The 26,265-nt window shown below is 39.7% G+C and overlaps 1 protein-coding gene across 1 annotated transcript in view; it reads left to right on the top strand.

Moving 5' to 3' along the window:
• DSCAM (DS cell adhesion molecule) overlaps positions 1 to 26,265 on the top strand; it is a gene marked incomplete at both ends in the record, with an annotated part of 439,009 nt that overhangs the window by 232,147 nt on the left and 180,597 nt on the right. The window contains one exon of the mRNA XM_082279051.1: positions 23,079 to 23,225. Coding sequence (XP_082135177.1) covers positions 23,079 to 23,225 — 147 coding nt within the window. The remainder of the gene's footprint in view (positions 1 to 23,078; positions 23,226 to 26,265) is intronic.

Raw genomic sequence — 26,265 nt, forward strand, 5'->3', positions numbered from 1 at the left:
TGTTCTGTGCTCCATGGTCCAGCTATGATAGCTGCTCCTATGAAAGGTGGTGTTTAAATGAGTTCTCAAATAATAAATTTGGGGATTTGTATCCATATACTGCTTTAAGTCATCACCTAACCAGGTGTTTACTGGACTGTCACTTGGGTCTGACACTATGCAGCTGAAGAAAGTAAAAAATATGGATTGGGTGCACTGGGAAGAGCATTCCCAGCAGGTCAGGGTTATCCTGCCCCTGTGCCCAGCCCTGGGGGCACCTCTGGGGTGCCGTGCCCAGCTCTGGCTCCTCAGCCCAGCAGGGCCAGGGAGCTCCTGGAGCGGGGCCGGCGGAGGCTGCGCAGCTGAGGAAGGGCCTGGAGCAGCTCCGTGCCCAGCACAGGCTGAGGGAGCCGGGGCTGCTCAGCCTCGAGAGGAGCCCCAGCTGAGAGGGGCCCTCAGCCCTGGGTGTCCCTGGCTGCAGGGAGGGCTCAGGGCAGGGCCCGGGCTCTGCTCCGGGGCCCAGCAGCGGCACCAGAGCACCGGGCAGGGCCTGAGCCCGGCAATTGCCCTGCACAGGAGGCAGAACTGCTGCCCTGGGCAGGGCCAGCCCTGAGCAGATTGGCCACAGAGGCTCTGGGCTCTCCTCCCTGGGGATATTCCAAATGTCCAAAGTCCTTCCAAACGATTCCCAAAACCATCCCTACTTATTTGAAATACGCCTTTCAGGAAAACATCTGTGCTGTAGAACAAAAGTGAAGACACCTTGCTGTTTGGTTTCTCAGAGCCATTCCACTGTGCAAGGGAAAATTCACATGCAGAAGAAATTATCATTCTCATTAGGAAAGGAATTCAGTAAAAATGACAAGCTTCTGGTCAAACCAGATGCAAAAGTTGTTGGTAAAAGGGAAAAAAGATCTCTGGATTTTAACTTTCAGTGGAGAGGCACTTTTCACCAGGAAGTGCAGCCATAGGGCAAGGAGTAAGGGGACTGACTTAGACATACGTGGTACTTAAACACCTGATTTGCTTAAAATCAAAGGGCAATAAATCTTAACTACTTCCTTAGCATTACTGAAGCATTCTGCTTGAAAAGTATCCTTAAAAAAAAAAGTAGCTAAGCATAATTGTGCCACAAAATGAAGATCTAGTTAGTTTCCAGCACTCTAAAGCTCAAATAAAGTTGTCTAGTTTAACTCTACATAATTTTCAAACCTTGTAAAATCTTTTTGAAAAGAAAGGAGAAGACAAACCTTTTTATCTTTAAAGGGGAAAAATCATGAATAATTTCAAGTAAAAAGTCAGTTCTAGGACTCTGGGATCTTGCTAATGCATTGTGAGCAGAAAAAACAGTGAAATTGGATAAATAAATGATTTGTTATAAATTATTTGCAGGGAATGGTGCATCTTCTAGTTACCTGTCTTATCTTGCTGTCTTGCATTTATAATGACTTTTTTTCTGCTTTTATTGATGCAGGACCTGTTCCTTTTGTGAAGATTTGTTGTGTTTTCTCAATCAGGTGAAGATAAATAATCTGGACACGCTGTGTTCCAATTATAGAATGAGAAACCACGTGAAAGACATGGCCCACACAAATGAATGAGAAGTTGGTCATTTGCTCAGTTTACAATAGGAGGAGATGGTAACATGCCTGAGAGCTGAATTTCTACTGGAATATTCATGTCATGTTCAGTTTCCTCCATTTTTAGTCAGGATGAAATTAAGGAGACACAGGCTGTTGAGCTTTTCACATTTATGTTTGGTGCCTACTCCTGACTATTTCAGCTCGATAGTTGTTGATATTTCTCTGTGAGATGGTCATGTTTGTAATTTTGTGTGTAATTTTCTTGGAGTGAAGGCTGGGGTGGAAGGAGGAGGCAACACCTCAGTTCAATTATAACTCTGTGCAGAAAATCATCCGTGTGCTGAGCTTGAGTTCCCAGAATCAATCTGCAGCAAACATAAAGCATTTACCACTTTCCTACAAAATATTTCAAAAGGCCATGGATGAATCTTACCTAGGAGTCATCTCATCCACTCCTGCTCAGACAGAAGTGCCAAATAGCCACAATATACTCCTTAAAAAAGGATGTTTGGTAGATACTCATAGCACAGTTTGATTTCAGTCTAATTGTACTTTTCCAAACAAATCTCATTTGCAGAGACCAGCAGAACATTTTAGATACATAATGGATGGAGGCACAGAGAAGAGAGAGGAACATGTGAGCCTATCTCTGAAAAAGTTCCCTTAAATAAGGATGATTTTTGAAAATTTAATGAATTCTGGCTCGTCTTGGATTTTTAACACCACAAATGCTCTTCAGAGGTGTAATGAATCACCACACAAACACAGGAGCGCTGGTCTGGTGGATTTACATGCACTTGGGAGGAAAAGAAAGACACAGCTTTTCGATCAGACTAATGGCTTGGAAGTAGCTTCAGGAGCAGTGCTGGTAATCGCATTTGACGGTCTGAATTGATGGCTGATGGCTTGTAAAGGGCAAAGCACTGGAGTGATTTCAGGGAGCTTTTAATAATGCTTAGCAAATGATCAGGCTGCACAGTCAATCGCTTTGCAGATGCCAATATTCTTTCTCCCCTTCCCAGTAAGTGCAAAGCATAGGAAAAAAGCCCAAACTCAAAAGAAATCACAGGATCGCAGCCTTAGTGAAGATAATCCCAGTGCCCAGAAGAAAGAGAAACAAAAGGTCAGATTTAAGGAATAGACTTGATCTAGACAAGGAGTAATTGTTATTTTTTACTTGTTATTGTTTACTATGGATTCTTCTAGGATCCAATTCTGTTTATAATTACATGCTAAATCCTAATTCATGACTAATATTCAAGAATGTACAATCAAAGTAGTGTTACCCACAGAAGGGTGTTGAGGAATAGACTCCAGTTTCTGCTTCTTGTCTGTGGATACAAAATTTGTAAGATTTTTCATGTCCTTCTCCTCCAGAGACAGGTGGTACAGCTTGTGTACGTCCATCACCCCTTAAAAGGATCCACACCCTCTCTCTTCTCTCTCCTGAGATCTGGAAAGAGCTTTTTCTCTTTTTCTATTCAGTTACAAAACTTCTTGGAGTAGCTGAAAAACCAGACTGAACTAGGTCAGTGGCTTCTCCAGAAATCCAAGGTCAAGAGTATTTAAAATATTAATGACTTCTGAATGCCTCTGCTTCAGGATGCCTTGTAATACTCAAAACAGGATTTTTAGAAGTCATAATGCTCAACAGGATAACAATTAATTGTATGCATGATGACTATTTCATAGCTTGCTTTGCTCTCACAGTCTTAGCTTTAACTGCTTATGTTCCCTGTTGCCAGGAGCAACATTAGAGATTTGCAGGTACTTTATGACACGTAGGGAATAGTTTTGGGAACAGTGCTCAGGCTCCCAGCACAAAGGAGCTTTGGGATTCTATACAACAGGTAATAACATTTTCATTTCTAATATTCAGGATTTTCTAAGTGGTCAGCAAATCAGAGCATTGTCTTTGAGTGAGGTCTATTATTCTCTCACCTGTGAACAGTTGTGCCCATTTTCTGTCTTCAAAATCAGCAGGAGATGACTGAGCTCTCTGAGTCATTATTGTCCCCAATTTATTTAGAGGACAGACTATCACATTAATATGTGATGGACATCACATATTAATTCTGTCCAGCACCTTACAGGATTCAAATCCTTTTATCATCATTCATTTTGTGTATTTTGCAACTTTGTTCTGATGATTCTGGGAATGCAGGGTTGTCTTCTTCCAGAGGAAAGGCCTCCTGTAGATTCCCTGGGTCCACTGTAGATTTCAGTTCTCGGGGAATTGATTGTGAATATTTTTTTGGGTGTGAGACAAAACCAACAAATACTGTCCAGGAATCCTTTATGAAACTTCAGAATTACCCATGCCAACTCTTGATGTCATTGGATAAATATGATATTATTTTACACATGCTCTATGTCTCTGCAGCTCCAACAAAACTTGAATAACAAACCTTTGTTTTGTTGCATTTGTATTTTCCTGAGGTTCACACTTACATTTTGGTGATGAGATTCATTAATTTCTGCTTCATCTGGTGTTTGCCTGCACTTCCAGCAATGCAGTGGCATCAGTCATCACTAAAGAAAATCAAGACACCTGTGCCAAGAACAATGACCAGCAGAAATATTGTGGTGGCTATTTTGTTCAGTGACACTGTGACAAAAATAACCACAGTATCCAAGGTGTAAATTTGAAAAAAACCCCAGTGGTTTTCACTGTGCACAGGCTTTTTTTTTGGTGCATTGGCAAATCCTGTAGTTTAGCAAAGCATGATGGAAGGCAGGAACAGAGATTTTTATAATCCTCCTTGTGCATAGACTTCACAGTACAATCTTCATGTGAAGATCTTATTTTCAAGAAGTACCAAATGGTTTAATTTTGTATCTTCAGAGTACATCACTGTTAACCTACTGCAAATAAATGCAAGAACTATGCCAAATTAGACATTCAGTTTTTCTGTGAGGAAGTGAAGCTCCTCAACCAGGTTCCAAAAGTGTTTTGTCCTTGTGATTCCTTGCACAGAACTGGGGAGGAAAAATAAAAAAAAGAAAAACCTCACAAGAAAAAAGTAAATCGATCTTTTGCTTTATTCCCAGCTGTGAAACTTTCAGAAACTCAGTTGAAATGGGGACATAAAAGCAACAAATAACTGCAGCTTCCATTAGAATTTAGGAAAAGGGTGACCTAGGTCATCAAGTTCAGTTCCATGAACATAAATATATACTCTGTAGAGTTCACAGAACATCTATTCTTAATCTCCAAAAAAATCCACAAAACTGAAAGCCCTCCCTAAGCTCTCCCTCAACTAATCTTGAAACTTCTGCTGTACCGAATCTAAATTTAGAAAAAAAAAAAACAAAAAACCCAAACCAACACCCAAGAAACAGCAAACCAAAACAACCTGCTGAAAAAAATATGGCACAATGAAGAGGAGGAATGAAAAGCTGATATCCTATAAATTCCATGGCAGGACAGCTCTCATAAATAAACTCCCAAGTGACCCAGAGGAAAGTAAAATAGCCCCTGGACCTTGCCAGCCTGGTTGGTACCATAATTCTTTATTATTCCCAAATTAGGACATGGTTCATAATCCTGAGCATGCAAACAACAGATGCCAATTAAGCACTTTAGGTCTTTTCTAAGCCTTTGCACTTAGAATGTTGCTGTTTTCTGCCCATCACCTGGCAGCAAAGGGAAGCAGCCTGCTCTGTGCTCAGAAGAAAATAGTCACACCAAAGAAGAGCCTGGTGGCCAAAAAATTTCCTAAACTCTACAATTAATGATCTTGATCATTGAATCAACAAAATATGATAAACTCCAAGACATCTTAACAAATACAATTTTATTTCACTTGAATTCAATGCCCAAAACTTCCCAAACTCACAGATTGAGTTACACAGTCATGGCAAATTCTGTCCCAGGCTCCATCTTGGAACAAGCAGATTTCCCTGTGCTCTGTTTGGGATATTCTCCATCTTCCAATCTTCTAATCTCCTCCAATTGTCTAGACTAAGTTTTATTAATGGATAACTCAAAGCCATTAAACCTCATTCCAGTAATGCTCTTTAAATGGAAGAATTTTCTCTCTCCCTGGCATATGCACCCAAACATATGTATTTTGTTATTCACTGTAATATTATTATTGACACATTTATTGCTACATTTATTTTGGCAGCAGCAATAAACCGAATTTTTAAAGGTCTCCCTAAGAAATAGGCTCTTTTTTTTTTTTTTTTCTGTAAGCACTTATATATCTGATTTTTAATTCCTATTTGATATCTCTTGTGTGAACAAAATCATCTTGGATTACAGATGATATCCTAGATGAGCTCTTACCTTATTCAATGGTGCTACTGCTTTATGTTTTATCTTAGAATCCTATTAGGTGCTTTCATGGCTGTGTCTCACTGGTAGCTCAGAGTTGTCCCACCATTCATCAAAATATCCATAGTCCTCTCTTTCTGCATTCCTTCAAATTGATGGACTTTTATATCATTTTTAAAAATGTTCACTGCACAGTCAGTTACTTGAGATAGATAGTAAGCTGAATTTTAGACTAATTTTAACCTCTGAGATAGAAACAGTATTACAAAATATTTTCCTTCTCAGATTTATGACACCAGATTTTGACACCAGAACAAGGACCAAAATTAAAGGAGTGATTTCATGGTTTCAAAATTAAAATTTCCCACATTCTGGGCCAATGCTAGGAATTAATATTCACAGAAAACATCAAGGATGCTTTCGAGAAAAGGAATTAAGCACAAAGCACTTTTTTTTATTGAGGTTTTGCATACATTCTTGAAGAGACATCTGTGACCACTTTACAAAAAAAAAAGTGAAGTGAACCAGTGGGAAAAAATGAGCACAATATAACTTTATATTAACGTGCAAATGACTTTTCAGTTGAAGAAAATTTATGCTTTTGTAATTCTGAAAGATGAAATTGTAGGAAATCATAAGTACCTCTACTAGTTTTCTGGCATAGATTAGGTCCTAATCCAGACTGAAACCAGGAATTTCAGGAATTAGGAGGAAGACTGATCTAGATCTAAAATTTCCATACATTTCCTATCCTGATTCCTCTAAATCTCAAATTTTTTGGAGGTTTGTTCATAGGATGCTTGAACCAGGCTACCAGCACCTGTTGAGAGCAATTCTTGTTCTGTGCAAGTTTGTCACTGTGTGGAAATTCCCATAGGAAAGACAAATGTCCTGCTTTTTTACTTTTTATAGAACCTTTTAATCTGTTTTGACCTTCCACATTTCTGCTTGGAATCTACCAGAGAGTTCCTTTATTTGTAATTTCTGCATGAACTGTGATATTTTTTTGTGAATATCCTGTTGCTTGAATTTTCCATCTTCTGTCTATGCTCAATCAATCCTGTTTTCACTTCCTGATAGGGTATGAAGTTATTAACTGACCCAATAATTTAAAAGTCTTCTACCTCATCTTTCAGGCAGTTTTTATTTCTCTTTATCAGCTCCTTTTTCATAACTGAAGGTCTTTGTCTCCTTAGACCACCACTATAAAAGTGGGCTTCCACCTCTTGAATCATTTCTGCAGCTCTTCCTTGAACCTGCCAAATTCTCAATAGAATTTCAGTCAAGTGATATTTAATTTTTTCATATTTATTTTTTCCCAGTTTCTTCAGTGGAAAGTGTTTCCATAAACAGAGCAGAGAAAGCTGCACAGTTATGGACTCCTCAGATCTATTTTTCTGAACTAAAACATTAATTGTTTTCCACCTCTCTCTTGCAGCATTTAGTTCCTCCCCCAACTTCTTGTGTGCAAATGATTTTTCCCACTGTTAACTTTAATTCATATATTATACATCTCATCCATAATTTACCATAAAGAGGGACCTTCTATTATTTATCACCTGCAGGATGAGGACATGCATGTGCACACATGCATATATGGGATATTTTCCTACATAAAAATAGAGATTAATGTATAAATATTTAACAGAGCTTATAGTCTAAGGAAATATTGCTCCTACAAGTGTTGGAAAACACTTTTTTCAGCAACCCTAATATGTACCACAGGGTACAGTCTGATAGGACACAGGTGATGCCTCTCCACAGAGTCTTATTTGTTTGAAAGGAAGAATAAAGATAATTTAAAATTTTATCATCTTATTAATGTTCTACTTCTATGCATCCCAGTTTCATCTTCAAAACTTACTGTGTTTTAAGAGCTAGTGCTGACCTTAAGTCATATATTACAGAGACAGGTTTTTTCTTACAATTAAGCACTGGAGACTCTTCCAGTTCTATAGACCATGAGCTGGGATTAGAGCACAGTGAGATGATCAGGACTGCCCTGAACAATCAGATTCTTTCAAGTGGTGTTTGTTGTTGAGAAGATGAGCTATCAAACAACCTTTGAAATAGGCACTCCTTAGTCGGTCAGTCTTTCCATACAGAGTGAAACTCTGTGAAAATTTTTTTCTGAATAAGGGGAGAGAAAAGCTTGGGTCTCACAGAAAATACTTTTTATTAATCACTGGGAGATTCTCAGTGTCCCAAGGTGCAGTTTATCACTGTAACCACAGTTCACTGCTGTAAATACTCCTTTAAAACACAGAATCAGCACTTAACTACACATTTGCAGACCTTGGGCAGCTTAAAATGGTGATCTTTCCTTCTCTCATTCAAAGAACTTTAGCAACCAGCAATTATTGGTCCCCCACTCTTTCTGTCACCCAAGCGTGCTGAATGAGTTACACAAAGATTATTGTGCCACCTATACTTGAGGGCTGCAGACAATGCTGAAGCCATGCATGTTAACAGATTATGTCCCTATTTTAAAAAAATGCAGATCATGTTTGAGATGGTATTCACTGTATAACTTGGTTTTGAATGTTCAAGTGTCTGCAGTTTCTATTTAAGTGGGAAACTGCTCTTGGAAAAGTTAGCTAAAAAGTGTCTCAGAAGTTAAGTGAGAAAGGTGTTGGGGTTAGATTTGGTTTTTAGGTCATGGTTTTTTTGGTTGGTTGGTTTTGTAGGGTTTTTTAGTTTTGGTTTGGTTTGGGTCTTCTTGGTTTTTGGTTTTTTTTGCTTGGTTGTGGGTGTTTTTACAGGAGGAATAAGTTAATTAGTGAATACCTCTCACCTTTCCTGATGCCACTTTCTTTTCCCATCCCTGCTTTTTATTTTTTTTTTTGGTGGATGCATCTGCATAATAGAAATTAGAAGTACTTTTTATAGAGACCAGTCAGGCTTGTAGTGCAGTCCTAGACACCCAAACAAGTTCAGGGCTCTCCTTCACCACCTTCCATCTCATGGAGGGCACATTCTACAGGCTCTGCCACAGACGAAGAGACAACCAGATAATAAGAAAAAAGCAGAGTAAAGTTTCAGCTTTAATATCTCATTTTGAAAGATTAGGTGAAAGCAAGTAGATGTAACAGGTTGGCCACACAATCAAATCACATCCAACCATTCACAATTAATTATTCAAGCCTTTCTTTGTGCCCTTGTCAATTTGAACAGAAGAGCTGTCAGCTGTTGAGTCTCTATTGAAGACCAGCCTTAGATCGTTATTATTGAGCTGCCTCTGACCAGGCTCTGGGGCCAGAGCTCCTGTCAGAAAGAAAAAGAAATGAAACACGTTGTATTGACTTTTGGATCTTTGGGACATTATTTATTTATTTATTTCCTCCTCTCTTCTGTGGTCTTTGCTCTGGGGTGTGCTGCGCTTTGTACAATGCTCCCTTTGCTCCACAAAGAACTAAAGAAGTCCACGAGGCTCAATTTACAGGGATTGGATGTGTGTTCCACCTTCTTAATGGAAATGCTCCAGGGAGGGAGATAGTGTGTCCCGACCATGGACATGGTGTAGAATGCAAATCCTCAGGTCAGTGACACAGACTCTTGGGGCTCTGCCTAAGAGGATTGGAGTGAAGAAAAAAATTGGCTTTCTCCCAGGAGATAAAGACTGTGAACTATGAAAGCAATAATGTTGACCCAAATAACAGTCGCTCAAGAGATTGAACCAATGCAGAATTTGCTTACAATAAATGCCATACAGCTGTCAGATTCTGCCACGTTAATTTTCTTCTTTAAGATTCATTTATGGCTGTTCACATCCATAAGCCATTGACTGCATAAAAGAGTATACCCAGATTAAAGCTGAGTATCAGGGAAAGAGAAGAAAAGTAGTTTTAGTTCAGAGCTTTTTCTTCATTACTTTTCCGCTGCCTAGTTTTGAAAAATAGGGATTATTATTTTTAAATGTTCTTATCTAAGTGACACCAGCATTTTTTGAATGCTCATGTAAAATGTCAAAACTCTGCTGTGTTTTCTCAGGAGAAAGAAGTACATCGAAGCGAATTGGGTGAATATCCTTACTTTAGATTAATTTGTCCAAAAGAGTACTTACAGACCTTATGCATTGGAAGCACCACTTGCAGAGAGTCACATCTCTTTTTAGGGATCTGACAAACACAGATAAGAAGAACAGACCACTGGAATATGGTTTTCAATCCCTTTGAGGCCACGGTCTGATGGCTTAAACAAGACACACATATGTGGTTTACCGGTTTCATAGTGATCCTCTGCTTTAAGGTGTATTTTATGCCCTTGTGGTACTCATGGAATGGTTTGGGTTCTAAGGGATCTGAAAGATCATCTCAATCCACCTCCTACTTGGGCAGGGACACCTTCCACCATCCCAGGTTGCTCCAAGACATGTCCAGCCTGGCCTTGGACACTTCCAGGGATGTGGCAGCCACAGCTTCTCTGGGCACCCTGTGCCAGGGCCTCCCCACCCTCACAGCAAAACATTGCTTCCTAATATCTGTCCTAAATTTCCCCCTTTCAGTTTGAACCCATTCCCCCTTGTCCTGTCACTCCAGTTCCTGATGAATTGTCCCTCTCCAGCTTCCTTGTACCCCCCTCAGGCACTGGAAGTTGCTCTGAGGTCTCCACACAACCTTCTCAAGGCTGAACAGTCACAACTTTCTCAGCCTGTCTTCACTGGGGAGGTGCCCCAGTCCCTTTATCAACCTCGTGGCTTCCTCTGGACTTGCTCCAACAGTTTCACGTCCTTCTTATCCTGGGATAACAGAACTAAACATAGTGCTCCAGGTGGGATCTCATGAGAACAGAGCAGAGAGGTCCACCTCCCTGGACCTGCTTCCCGCAGTGCTTTGGATGATCCTGGTGGTGACTCCAGGCACACATTTGGCCATTACTCTCCATCTCCAGTGGTGCCAGAGGATGTGGATGTGTCTAACTTAAGCTGGGAATGCTACTCCGAATGTCTTGGGTGGCTGGAACGTGCTGTTCATGTGGAGGCTTTTCTGTCAGGTCAATCCTGTTTAGGCAATTTCATGCTGCTTGCAATTTCTGGGACTGCAAGAAATGTCAATGATACGGATCTTCATATGGAAATGTCATTAGCATGGTCAAGGCCAAATGTGTTAATGTCATATGGTGATGGCACGGTCACTCTGTGACTCAACACATTCTTTAATGGACTCAACACGTTCTTTGATGGCCTGTGGAGAGAAAGAAAGAGAGTTCGACTGCTCAGGGAAAGTGCTTAGGGTCCAGGCAGTGCAGGTCTGTGTCTGCTTGGACATATTTATTTTGTTGGTTTTTGTAATCTAGTGCTATGCTTCCTGAAAAAAATAAGTTTTGGAAGTGGAAAAATTGCTTTGTGCGACTTTCAGCCTAAAGTGCCATATGTAGAATATGAGTTTGACCCTTTTTTTCCTAAAGCACCTCTGTTTCCTTAGCATTCATAATTTGAAAGACAACAGAACACATTATAGACTCTAGCTGCTTAACAAATGCTGCAATGTAACCCTAAAACAAACCTAAGCATTAACAAAATAGATGCTTTAAATCATTTGTAGAGCTAATTGCATCTGTAAGTACATGGGAAGCTCAGGAAAAGCAGAAATTAACACAGCTTGCCTGAAACATTAATCTGGCCAAAGGCTGAATTTTAAAAATAATTTATTCTGAGGTCATCACAGAAAGTGAGCACTGGTGCAAACAAAACCTGTCCAGCCCACTGGTGAACACTGTGCCAGCGGAAAGAGAACAACAATAACATTATTTAACTCATACACAGAGATTTGCACATCCAAACTGTGCCCTTGTTGTGCACCTCCATAAAGGACTGAATCCAGTCTGGCAGGTCTTCAGGCACAGCATGTAAAACGAGGCGTAAGAAAGGGTGTGTGGGTGCTCAAAACCCAGAACTGGGATTCCCAAGTCTGCCACAAACTCGCAAGATAAAGTTAGGCAAATTGATTTGCTTCACTGTGCCTCAATTTCCCAATCAAATAGAAATTGGCAAATGATAAAAATTATCTTTGGAATGTATTTAGGCATATTTGCATAATCATCCTGATATTTGGACAGGCTTCCAAGTCATGATTCTTTGAGCAGTTCAGAGGAGAAGGAAATAAAAAACCCTTAAAATACCCACATTTATTCTAACAGATTGATGCTTGTTGTGTCTATAATGATATTTTCTTTGTGCTTCCAGTCCAAGGAAAGTAATAGTACAGAATCACAGCAATCTATGAGATGGTATGGAATTACACATCCTTCCTAGTTTTACCTCACACAGATCTTCAAAATGAAGTTGGATTGAAATATCCCATAATCTTGAGTTGATGCTGAGCACAAATCATACTGTGAATTTACTCCTTGCTGAAAAGTCATATTTACTGAACCCTTTTCATTGTTATGAAGTTTGACAAAGATGTCAGCAAACAGAAAATTAATAGTGTGATAGCCACATCTATTCACACTGTTGTAATATAACTCTTGTTCAAAGTGTTTCTGTTTATTGAGAAGTTGCAAGAATTACAAAACTTTGTAACCTATAAAAAAATGAGGTCTGCTAAATCTTCACATGCTGATGGAATTCAATCTGCAAACAGATTCCCAGGAATTGCATGCAGTTATTTCAATTTAAAATCAGTGTGGGTTATTTTTTTTCTTACAGCAATGTTCGTAATACATGTGACTTGTGTAATATTTAAATGCTGTTTTTCTAATATTCCTTTATAGAATAATTTCATTGGATCAGGGGCTGCAGGATTTCTTTTGTTTTATTTTATGGTATAGAACAGTCTTTACATCTGCTCTTACTATTGTTATTTTTTCAGCTTCATCAGTTGTTCTGAAGCAGCACTGAGTACAAATGGTTTTGTATGCTTCCATACTAAGGAAAACTTGTACTGAGTCCCAAAGTATGGGAATAGCTCATCATGAGACAATTTTTTTAAAAAAATGGTAGGTGTGTGAGTGGTAGTGAGAGCTGAAAGAAGTTAAACACATAAAATTCACGACATGGAGTTCTGTGCCTGTGTGGAAGGGTAAAGCAGAGACAGAAGTAGGGTCCCATCATATAACAGCTGGTTATGTTGCGAGTAGAAATTAGTGTGCATGAGAGAGGGAAAAGTAGAGGAAAAATGGGTATAGTGAGGGGAAATTGTAAAAAATATTTTAATTTTTATAGAGCTGTTGAAAAGCAACACCGTAGACTTAACACTATTGTATTGTTCAAAAAGATGGAAATGTACATCATTAGCAGGTTTTCTTCTTCATTTTTACAATTATTCACTGAACATTGAATTCTTTTCCCAGTAGACTGGCCAAGAGTCTCCAGGGGAAATTATTCATTTTATCTCTAATTCCTAGGGGAACTACTTCCTCCCGCAGTGAATATTCTGAATAATTTTTTATCCAAACATAGGTTTGCTTTTTCAAATTGAACGAGGAAGATATTAATTCCTTCCCATGTCATTACCCTAAAACCAAATTAGCCTGTTTCACTTTCCCTCATTTTGCACTCTCCAAATAAAAATACTACACTAGAATGTACCATGTGAAGCTTTGTCTCTGCTACTGAACATGCTTTAAATAAAAATTCCGACTGCTCAGGTGTCTTGGGAAGCTTTGAATAGATCTTCTCATGGAAGGGAGTGGGTACCATGATAAATTTCTCATAAAACTGTTCCTTCAGATTGAGATGCTCCATTACCTTCCCAGTTGCCTGCAGAATAAACGTGGTTAAACATGTGGGGCCAGAGACTTGCAGCTGCTGTAATTACTGTGGGATAATATTGGCTGTTTGCACTTAGTCAAAATAATTCTGCTGTTGTTGGAATTCTGTGTCTGCAGGGCTATGATTTATTCTGATCATATTGTCCATAACAGTTTATATTCTGGAAACACAATGACTTCAAAGCTCCAAGACTATTAAGGTGCACATTTGATGTTGGTGACATAAAGCAGCTGCTGTTCAGGCCAGAGGAGATGGAGGTTTTCTCTTTAACTAATGTACTTGTGGTTGAATTTGCATGTAGATAGAAGAGGGGATGGGTTATGTTCCTTGATGATATAAAGAGCAGAGCATATATTTGTGCTAAGCCACTGGTCAGCTCCAGGCTATTTATTTATGTGGGAGGCACCAGTAAAAGCCTGAGGAAAAAGATTGTAATCCTCCAGACAGCTCCATATATCATGGGCAAAGCTGAATCCTCTTTAATCAGAGCCCCTAAAACTAGCTGGTGATTTAAAATTATCTGCTTGCTTCCTAGCTGAAATGAGGAAAGCAGCTTCTACAGCAACATATGCAAGCACTCAAATAATCTAAAACTGAGGTATTAAAGATTATGGCATTTTTATTTAATATCCTCGAGGAGGAGAGTTAATAGCAGCAGGTAGAGAAGTGTAGCTGCTCATGCCTAATAAATTCATCAAGGATTAAGAGAGGGAACAATTAAATGAAAATATTGTGTGATCAGCCAGGTCTATACTATTCAATCATAGAATAGTTACCATGAACATAACCTAGTCTGTGTACACAAAAACACAGCTCCTGCATCTAGTTATGCCTTATCTGAAAAAAACCCCACACAACCAAACAAACAAACATGTTTATTCCTCCTTTATAAAACTTGAGGATTGCGTATGTAACATAAGTGGAATTGGTGTGGACAATTGGCATTAGTAATTGGAAATACATGTTTGCAGTCTAAGAAACACAGAGGGGGCAATAAAATATGTTCTGATTTGGGTAATTTACAGTCTCATTTTCAAAATGGCCAAACTCATTCAGAAAATTATAGCACTGCACATATGAGAGCATAATGTCTTTCCTTATTCTGAGATTACAGAAGCACAAATAAACTCATGGTACTGTTAAATTTAAAGCAGCTGAAACCATGACTGCAGCTACCACCAGCATTCAGAACCTGCCTGATTTTGGAGCACTGGGCTCAGACCTCACTCATCCTGTCTCAATGAAAAACCAACAGGGAACCACAACTCTTGCTCCTATTTAAAGCTGTAACTGACTCAGCAGATAATCTCTCTCAGCTCAATTTACAAAGCCAAAACTGGAACTTTATTTCGATCAGTCTCCTCTTCCACTTTCTTTTTTTCTTCTTTCCTTTCTTTTCTTTTTTTTTTTTCTTTTTTACTTTTTTCCTTTTTTACTTTTTTCATTGTTTTCTTCCCTTTTTTCTTTCTTTATTTCTCTTTCTTCCTGTCTTCTCTTGTCTTCCATTTGTATTCACCTTATGGTTCTATAGGCAAGAAACACGCAGGTTTATTGTCTTGGGTAGTAAAAATTCATGCCAAACATCAAGAGAAATCTGGAAAACTATAGCTAATGCAAAATTCCTATTTATGAAACAGAGAGACATTTTGGGATGGAGCAAACACCACAGCATCTAAATTTCTCTAGATCCATTTTCTTTGGAAAGATGCAGAAGGACATTGCTGGTCCCTGATATTCCTTAGAGACAGAGATGCCAAAATAACAGCCATATTTTGTTGACTGTTTTCCTCTTTAATATTTCCTACTTTGAAGAATAGAGTGGAAAATATTCCATGACTTTGCTTGGTGTTTTAGAATCATAATTATGGTGGCTGGGTTGGGCCTCCTGCACTTTGAGCAGCTCTGAATTCCACTGACTGAAGGGCGGAGTGATTGATTAGTAACAGGTTTAATTATAATTTACCCTGATTCAGTCTGAGCTGCCACCAAAACAGGTGCTTCTATTCCTAACTGAGGTAGATGAGGTGAGGGCAGGTAAAGAATGATGATATAAGAAATAATGTCTTGGTTTTGAGCTGTCCATTCTGCACAAATTTTGCCTACTTGTGAACCCATCTCTATTACAGCAGGAACCATACCAGGTCATAGGACTGGAAATATTTATGAATGTCCTTAGCTCTCTGCAGAGAGCTTTGCAGAGAGATAATCTCAGTTATTCTTTACTGAAGTCTAAACAGATTATGTGTCTAAATAAAATGGAAAACATCTCATGTAAGGCTGCTGTCTAATTTTATAAATTCTCAGATTTAATTCTGAGGGAAAAGGAAAACCCACTGCTTTGGGACTGAAGGAAACTTCAGATCTGTAAGCTTGGTCTTATGATAAGACACATGTCTGTGAGCTTTGAGGAGCCTTGGGTAACAGATCCAACATGACAGCAGCCTCCCTCACCTTGGACAGCATTTCCTATGGATTTTATGACTTTTTCTTTCCTCGTGTCAGGAAAAAATGGGAACATCAAATGCCTCAATTCCTCATGAGTAACATCGTACTATGGTGACACTTCAGAAGCTTTGCCACTGAATTTTTCTGCCAGGAAATGAGTCATGGTGGCCTCTCAAGTTATCTCATGAAGGCTGAGTACATTGAATGAGGGATGCTTGGAAAAGTGAAATCCTTACCTTTCCCTCCAATCTTCTTTCCTTATCTAATCTTTGGGTTGGGTATCAAAAGCATTTTCAGGACTGTGACTGCAGGGCACAGTTTAAGCAGGTTCTAGCACACTTCCCATGCCCTGAGCAGCAGATTGGTTTGTTTGAGGATGATGTTGTAGCAGTGCCATAAAACTGAATTATAGGTTTCTGTCCCCTTTGGCTTTGTGGGGAGTTCTCTCCCCTTTCATGCACGGGTCATACTGGAAACTTGCTTAGCAGAAGCGATTCTATCCAGTGGAGGTGACAAGTACCACTGACAAGAGTTTATTTGTTCTATATTATCATTTGGCACATGATTAGAACAGCCATCTGTTCTCTTAATTTCGATCAACCCAATTTAGGCTGCAGTAACACAACACTGTTAGATGTGTTTCCAACAAAAGAAAAATCAAATATGATTTTTTAAATCATCTTGAGGGTAACATTACCCCTATTTAAAGACTACCAGCATGCTGGGGGAAAAGGGCACGATAAAAGAATAATTAACATTGTGATTTTAAAATATTCTCATTTTCATACAAGAATATGATGCGCTAATTCGACGGGAAAGTGTTCAGATTTTCTTATGAATTATACATGAGAACAATCTCACACAGGAAACCTAAACAGAATTTTATTTTAATCTCTAATATTATACAGTCTAAAGAAAAGCATTAAAACCTTACATAAGAGGAATTTCATAATTGTTAATGTGACCTCTTCTCACTTAGAGAAACGAACACATGATTTGCTAATGCCACTCAATTTTAATGAAGTCAGAAGGTTATTTAGGGCACTGGTCAGCAGATAGTGAAATGAGGGGTGTGTTTCAAAAACGTCGTGGGATTTGGGACCCTTGGTCAAGCCTAGATATGACCCAGTTTCCTCCACCTCTTCCTTGTTTGTTTTCTTTAGGAGAGTGGGACCCATCTCTTTGGGGTCCATCTCTTTGTCTCCAAACCAAGTGGTTGCTAATATCTCAGATGAAGATATGAGTTTAGAGTTTCAATTAGGGAAGGAAATTTTGTTAAGGAAAGCTGTTGGCAAAACATGCCAACTGTTAAAATATTGGTGTAATGGTGAAGGATGACACGGCTTGGTGAGCTGTGTTAAAGAGGTTTGATTTGAACATTGAGGTTTCATACCACTATTTACAGTTTTAGGACAGACAGGTGGGAGATCACATCTAGAGAAGAAGGGAAATCTCTTTCCTGAATTCATGACTCTGGAAAGGAGATCACAATTTTCCATGATGGGTTAAATTACTGGATGGGTTTGTGGAAAAAAATCTGTACAGAGGAAAATGGTGACATTTTGCATTCACTACAACCAGAACTGTCACTGAATTTATGTGCATGATCCAAGCTTGAAAAGGAGCTTCAAAAAGTTGTTAAGGTGTTGAGCAAAAAAACTACAGGAATATTTCAAGATATGAATAATTCACAGTAAATGATTTAGGAAGTTCAATCTGTATAACTAATTAAGGAGAGAGATGGTATAAGAGGTAATTTCCTTGTGTTCGGTAAGTACTTAAATAGGCAGAAGATTTCTGACTGTGGAGGAAATCTTTAATGAAGGCACAGTAAGATCCAATAACTGGGGCAAAGACAGGTGGACCCAAACAATACACTAATTTTCAAAAGTAAGAATAATTGGAATAATTTACCCAGGGCTACCACATGCTCTCCACTTACAAGAAATCTTTAATCATAACTAATGTCTTTTTAAAAAACCTTTAGTGTAACTTCCGGATATGGTCTTGGGCAGGAGTTAATGGCAAAAGGAGGGAAGGTGAAAATAAATTACTCTAATGGTCTTTCTAGTTCTTGGATCTATATATTTTGTTTTCAGTCTCCCAGTGAGGCAAAGTTATGTATTATGTTGGATGTCGGGGAAAGAGTTATGGGTTCCATTCCCTGTTTTTCCACTGACTTGTACGAATTGCGTGAATCCATGTATCTCAGAGAGCTTCTCAGTAAAGAATTTAAATTTTCATAAAATCATAGAATGCTTTGGCATGGAAAGGGCATTAAAGAACAACTAATTCAAACCCCCTGCCACGGGCAGGGACACCTGAGACCAGGTTGCTCAGAGCCCCATCCAACTTGGCCTTGGGTTTAAATTCTACTTTTAAATAAGTTTAAATACTATTTTGAATGATAATATATTACTATGCTTGCCCACACTACCAAGGCAAGAGATAGTGAGGGTTCCTGAAAGCCTTGAAGTCTTTGAATGAGACACATATTCCAGATATTGAACCAGGTTTTCAAAGGCATCCAGCATTGAAAGCCAAAAGAGATTTCAACATCTCTGAAAATCGGATGCTGGAATTATTATAATCAAGTATTCAAGGCATTAATGCAAACACTACTGAGGAGGAATAATAAATGGGAATTATGAGCTATATTTTGACAGTGGTTTTTTTAATTGTTGTAAAGGAAGCTTCTCTGTCTTTCTCTCTTGAAGCCTGCTAACAGCCAAACAAACAAAAAGCTTCAGTTGATCTGAAAGGATTTTTCACTTTAGAAAAATCTTTATTTGGCTTATTAAGTAGGTGAATCAAAAAAATTAGACTTCATTAGAGCAAAGCAGGGACGATTAAATTAAATGTGCCTCAAGAAGAAAGCCCTCCCCTGGATCAACAGGGCAGTGGGAGCTTGTCTGTCCCATCCTAGTGCCTTTCTAAACACTTTTTGAAGTACAGAAGGCAGAACACTCAACACTTCAGCTTTGTCACAGCTGACAGGCTGTCGGGTTTAATGAAAATGCTCTCCGTTTAGAAGATGACAGAAATTACATGCATTTCCCCTTTTATTTCTCTGTCATCTTTTCTGTCTCGCATTTCTACAGGAGAAGGAGGGGTTGGTTATTAAAAGCATTACATAAGTATGCAAAATATGTTAAGAAGAAAAGAGGAAAAGGAAAATTTTTAGCCCTGCAATTATACACAATGTCTGTTGGTGGGAAATGTGGGATAACATCTGATGTGTGGCAATAACTATTTACTTTTAGTTATCTTTGAAGAGGGTGAGGCAAAAATCTCTAGCTAATGCTTTAAGTGAAGGTTTTATTATACGATTGCCTGAGTAATTTCCAACAGGAAGATGATCTAAGCAGTGTTAGATAGCTTGAGTGTGTTCATAACTTCTCCAGAAAATACAGCAAGATAACACTGAACAATCTCTTGGCTCTGCACAGCTTTCACATTCCTCTTTTATTAAGTGGCAGGCTTTTAATAAGTGTGTCTGCTCTCACAGAGCCAAAAGTGTAACTGCATCTGAGGAAACTCACTGCCAGGGCTAAGCAGGGAAGGCTTCACCTGCAAGTATCAGTCAGTACTACGAGATCTGGAAATAGCCCACAAATTATTATATTCATCACCCAGCCACTCCACATCCACAATCCACACCCCAGCTGTGATTCCAGAACTGCTCTCTAGAGTTTTAAGGGAAGCTCTGAGTTTGATCTTCTCACTTTAATTTCTGTGGCAGTTTTTTCATGCTTATCTTGAGAGACAAATTTGATTACTAATGATGCTCTTTGTAGACCATCTCTCAAAACTGTGCAGTGTCTGAAAATAGTGAGAGCTTTAGAAGAGCACAGAGGAAGGAATTTATTTTTAGACTTTGGCCACATTTCTGTGATCTTAAACTTGTGCATACTAGTCGTGTCCAAAGGTGGGAAGTGGAATTATGGAGAAATGGAACTATGAAGAGAAATGGAATTATGTGTATTTAGCAAAGGTGAAAATGGACCCCAGAAAGAGAAAGCTACAGGAAGCCCTCGCACAAGGGGCACATTTCTGCCTCTCAGCTGTTTCGGCTCCACTCACTTGATACAAATGCACAGTATGTGCAGATTTACTGGAGGGACCAAAACAGTCCCAACCATCCCATTAGCACCTTTTTATGTGTTCCTGGGCCTGTGATGTGACTGCAGCCTCTCCACTGACATCCACCCCAGTACAGTTTGGTACCAGAGTCACATGCCAGCTGGAAAAATCCAATGTAAGCCTTGACTGGGCTGCAGAGGATGTGCCTGCATGGAGCAGGCAGGGCTGAGGGGCATTGTTACGGGCAGGCACACAGCTGAACCTGCTGTGCTGTCTGAATGCAGAGCTGGTTGATGCTCACGCAGCTGGAAACAAAAGCAAGGCGGGGTTGTCTTCACTGCATCCCCCAAGCCAAGCCCATGAATGTGATTCCCATCTCCTGAAGGTGTCATTTTGTGCTGCTGACGGAGCATAAGGGACACAACTGTGCCCCGATTACCTGTAGTTCTTATAACATATTCCCTGGCAAAGGTAGATTTGCTTTACGAATATTTCAGGATCGTGGAAACTGCTTGTGAACCGAAATCAAGCAGCCCGTGGTTTTCACACCAAAATTCTAAATATCTTAACCTGAATTTAAGGGTAAAGGCAAACCTTGTTAAAGGGTACAGAGGCTGAGAACCACTGTGTGATGAGAAGCTATCTCAGAGAGATTCTCTATAAAGAATTTTACAGGCACAAGTGTTTTTGAGTAATGTAAACACTCAGACAGTGTTCTGAGTAATTGGGAATGTGAAAGGCAAAGGAAGAAACAGCACAGGAAAATACATTATATCAAGGAGTTACAGTATATTTTATTAGTTTAACTTATAGCTACTACGTGTCTGTATCAGTTCATCCAAAAATTACAACTAACATATTAAAATATAAGATGTAAGACAGCTTTGCTTTTTTCATGTAAGCTTTTCAATGCCATGTTTCAGACACCTGGGTGTGAAACTGAAATATTGCCCATTTAGGTGATTTCCGACTACACTCTACAGTACCTTTGTTCCTAAGTGTTCTCTGTGCAAACAATTAAGTTTTCAGAGGCATATGAAGTCAGTGTGGGTTCTGTGTAAGAAAGAACCTCTCTAGCCCATAAATCTGTAAATCCACCTAGGCTGGAACAGTGTTGCTCATGGTTGAGGAGAGAGTACTTCCCATCCAGTTCTCCCTCCCCTTTACACTTTCCCTTGCTCCGCGCTTCTTCTTTGTTAGCAAAGGAGCTCAATACCTTCTATGCTTCCATTATGGTGATTTATTTTCACAATTCCTGAGGTTGGAAAAGCCTCCAAGCCCATTGAGTCCAAGCTGAGCCCGATGCCCACCTTGTCCCCAGCCCAGAGCACTGAGTGCCATGTCCAGGCCTTTCGTGGGCACCTCTAGGGATGGGGACTCCAAACCTCCCTGGGCAGCTCTTTGCAAGGCCTGACCACCCTTGCCATGGAGAAATTGCTCCTGCTGTCCAACTCGACCCTTCCCTGGCACAGCTTGAGGCCGTTCCCTCTCTTCCTGTGCTTTGTTCCCTGGGAGCAGGGCCTGACCCCCCCTGGGTACACCTTCCTGTCATGGATATTTAGAGAGCAATAATATCACCCCTGACCCTCCAAAATTTTCTTCAGGCTAAACAACCTCACCACTTATTTAACCCTGGTGTGGTTATTTAATAATTCTTGATACTTGCATGGATGGGAGAGGTGGGCTGATTTTTTATTCAATGTTATCTGCTCTCAGCGTCAGACCTGTCCCGTGGCATTAAGTGGTTGTTAATTTTTTTCTCAATTTCTTTTATATTATGATTTAAAGGATATTGCCCTCTGTAATGAAACTATTTCCTTTCTGTCTTCTCTCTGTTGGATTGCTTTCCCACTGATGCATGTGGGAGCAAGCATCCTGACTACACTTAATTATTAAAAAGTCATTGTTCAAATAGGACTCGGAAGAAAAGGAATTATTTCTTGCTGCGTATTACTGAATACTAGTTCATAATGGGTTTCAACCCTGTGTATTTCTCCCCTAATTCTGGAGCCTGATATATTTTATAATACATAGATACAGGTACATATATTGTAAGAGCTACCATCTACTAGAGAAATTTAGCAGACATGAAAAAGAAAAGATATTGTTTACCTCAGTGTAAAAGTTTTGGAAAAGCGCACACAGCTTAGACTACAGTATTTTTTAAGTGGAAATATTAACTGGGTGAGGCTTAAGTTTGGAATGTGTTCTAAACATGCTATTTTAATTTATTGCATTGTGAGAAGCACTATAGAGTAAACATGTACTGTGTAGATTTTAGGTGGTTTTGTGTCCTTGCCTTTAGAGTGGGCATAAAAAAGAACAGAGGCACTTCTGCAGGTGTCAAATGATCAAAACTGCACATGACCATATCCACCACGGTATTTTCCACATATTCTAGAGCTAAGCATAAAAAATTCATATTTGAAGAGAATTTAACCTGTAATACTTTTATTTTGAGAGAATAATGGGAGAAACTCTGACCTTGAACATGTCAGTCTTGTTTGGTTTTAGAGATTGTTGCTTTGCTGGGTGGGGTGGGTTGGGACTGCTCCTAACCCTTTTTAACTTGCAAGCACTGCAGGTGTGAGCAGCTTCACTGCCTTTCTAACACCCACAGTTCTGCTGCTGAATTGCATCGTATCATCCTGCAATAGTGAATTAAACTGGATTAATGCATTGGTTCTTTTCCCCATATTTTACTTCAGATGCCTCTTGTATGGTTATTAATTTTGATACAGACCATGGCACATTTCTTTCCTTCTTTCCTCACATTTTCCTTAAAGATCCCTTCTTTTTGCACATGAAGTGCATATAAAATATACATGAATTGATACCTTTTATGCATTTACAGTGAGCACTTGGTAAGCTTGGAACTGGCAGCTTCAAACCTGGCAAAAAAAAAAAAATCTTCAGGACCTTTGTCATCCATCCTTCAGTGTGAGAGTAACAACCTGCATATATTTTAAGCCCTGCAAATTCTTGTGTCTTTCAGGACCTAGATTTCTCATCACATCCACGGGAGCCTTGTATATTTTAGACGTACAGAATGAAGATGGACTGTACAACTACCGATGTATCACAAGGCACAGATACACTGGAGAAACGCGACAAAGCAACAGCGCAAGACTTTTTGTATCAGGTGCTCCTTTTCTGTATCCTGCTAAATGAAATGCTGCACGTCTCTCTCTAGTGTGCTCAGCTGGCAAGACACGTTCTTGTGTGCAACAGCCACCTTTCTATCAAATGGAAGTGGGGAACTGCTGCAAAACCAAATGGGCCATTTTAAAATCCTTTATTTTTCATCTGTTTTTCACCTCTTAGTCGCTATTTCCTGAAGGCCTGTAGGGTTCACCTGCATTCAGCACAGTGATTTTTAGCAGGTTTAGAGTACTTTATAAAAGGACTGCAGATGGGATTCATCCCTTCAAATGTAGACTTATGCAGGGAAAGGATTTAATTGCCTTAACTTCCCTGTGTAACCAAAGAAGAGGGACACTTTTAGGGGTAGTGTACCTGTCCTGCTTTGGGGTGATCTGAACTGCCCCATGGTGCCTATTTCTCTCTGTTGACCACAGCAGGAGCTCAGGACATTTCACTCAGCTGTAGATATTTCCGCTTCAGGAGTCTCAGGTTAACTGAGGTGCCTTTCAGCCTTCCTTTTCATTCATCTCACTCCTACCCTGGGGAAAACAGCATGTTCCCCTGATTCCAGGAGGGATTTCCAGCCATAAGGAGCACATGACCTGTGCCAATGCATCCAGGGGTGCTGCAGGCACCAGAGGGGCTGGCTGGAGGCTCTCCATGCTCAGGGCTGAGTCCCAGGGTAATTTGTGCAGCAGATGGGAAAATGGGAAGGTGGATGGGCTGTTTTAACTTTTCCTTGTAGTTTTAAATTGTCTCCTGATTGCTGTGTGTGTGATGGATGCTTGGGTTCCCCACCCACAGTCATCACACACTCGGGGCTCTCAGTACGGTGCTGCTCCAATCCAGCTTTTCCCCCATTTTTCCTCTGTGGGAGGCAGTGCCAGTTGAGGTTGAAGTGAAGGAGGAGCTGATCCCAAGACTGGGTCTGGAACTTGCTCTCAAATATATCTGTGTAGGATTAGCGCTTCTCCGCCTCCCCTTCCTGTCCCTCATTTGCTGCTTGTCTGTAACTGCACCCTGTGTTTGCACGTGAGCAAATCCAGAGTGGTTTTCCTACATCCGCAGAGCTCACTGGGGCTGTATCCCAGACTGTCTCCCCATATCCTTACCCTACATAAATCATGCCCACCATCCCACTGAAAGCCCCACATTCCTTTTTCTCCTTTTCCCTGCTGCTAAGTTGCCCTAAAGGTCAGTCAGGATTTGGTGACTTTCCCAATCTAACAGTCAGTGCGATCATTCCGCTTTTGACCCTGTCCTCTCCTCATTTGGGCCTTTTGTCAGAATAAAACTCTAGTGGTGACTTCTCAGCTCTCCAGTCCTCTGTTTGAGAGCCCTAAGGGACACAGAGGTGAGCACAAAGTTTTCCATTATTGACATACTTCCTTCCCTCCTCCAAAATGGACGTTGAAGTATTTTGGAGCCCTCTGAACACACAGGCCAGTTCTTAAATATAGTAATTAAAAAGAAATAGTGGGATTGTTCAGGTTAGAATAACTTACCAGTCAGATCCCAGAGTTTCTCCCTTTGATAGGTGTCCCCTGCGGGTAGAATTCTTGCTTTTGCTTTCCCCTGCCACATGAAGAAATTCTCCTGCACAATAATCTGCCTGCTGTGGTCTTCTAGGAACAGGAAGGGTTCTACCCTTCCAACTGGCTCCATAATATGGTCTGCTTCCATGTGAAATCATGCTAAGGCTGAGCCAGTGGGAACAAATAAAATCAGGCTTGTATCTTGGTTACCACAGGAAAAATTCTGGTTATCTCACTGAACAAAAGGGGGAAAATGAAAGCTCTGTCTTGTTTGAAATTTAGGACAAACACCCTAAAAGCTGTGCTCTGTCTGGAGTTGCCTTTTGTGTTCTCCTCCATAGACCAAACTGAAAGAGCAAATTTTACCTATATGCTATAAGTGACTTTTTTAATCCAACAGGGTTAATTATTCTTGATCAGGGCTAGAGTGGGCTCTGATTTCCAGTCCTGTTACTCTACTGAACAAATGCAGCAATCAAAGGCAGAGTTTGTCCTTTTTTATTTCTCCAAAGGGTTTTTCTTTGTTTTAACTGGAATTTATATTTTAAGAGAGTGAGTCCTTTAAGAACTGGGATCAGGGAATCCATGTACACAGTTCTGAAAGATCTACTTGCATGAGACGTACAATTTTGCCTGCCTTTTCCATCCATATATGTTCTTCACTTTTTTGGGGATGAAATAGTTTGTGGTGGAAATTTCTCATGTTTCCTGGCCACATTTAATACAAGTTAAGCTTCATTATTGTTTTGAAAGAGTGAGAATGGTAATGTGCCGATAATAGCAAATTTAAAAAAAATAGCAAAAATAGTGAATAATTAATATGCTTATGACCAAAATGAAGTTCCAAATTTCATTTGGAGTAAGAACACCTCCTTGAAATCACATGGCCTTTTTAAATAAAATTAAAATCAAAGCCATTAACATGCAACAGAATATACTTCTAAGAACCATTATGATGTGCTTTTCCAATAGCAAATTTGTCCTGCCATGAATCCCAGCTCCCAAAATCATTACTGCCTCTTAACCCCAACACTCTGAGAAATCCTTATGATTTTTAAAGCATAACAATTTCCTTCTTCTGTCCTTCAAAAAGGTCTGAAGTAGAATATTTTAGAACGGTATTTTGCCTCAGTTTTTCACCATTGTCCTTGCTGGAAGTCATTTACAGCTGACTTAAAGCATAGCAAAGTAATAATTCAAAAGACCCTAAACACATATTGGAACTGGGTTTTGTTACTTTGCTATTTTTTGCCTCATTGCAGGTGATTGCAAATGACTGCTGGGATTCTGTTTTGTGCTTTGTTTGGGTTTTTATTTGGTTTTTTGGTTTTTTTTTTTCCCTAACTGGAATATATGCACTGTAGGAGCTCTAAATAGGAGTCAGTTCCAGGGACAGCCCAAAGAAATGTTTTTACTGTCCATTTAAATATATAAACACAGAGTGGAAGAAAGCAGGTCACTGGAATCACATCTTGTGTATCCCTGAATATATTTTAAAAACCT

This window comes from Coloeus monedula (assembly GCF_965178545.1).
Source record: "Coloeus monedula genome assembly, chromosome: 3".
Lineage (NCBI taxonomy): Eukaryota > Metazoa > Chordata > Aves > Passeriformes > Corvidae > Coloeus > Coloeus monedula.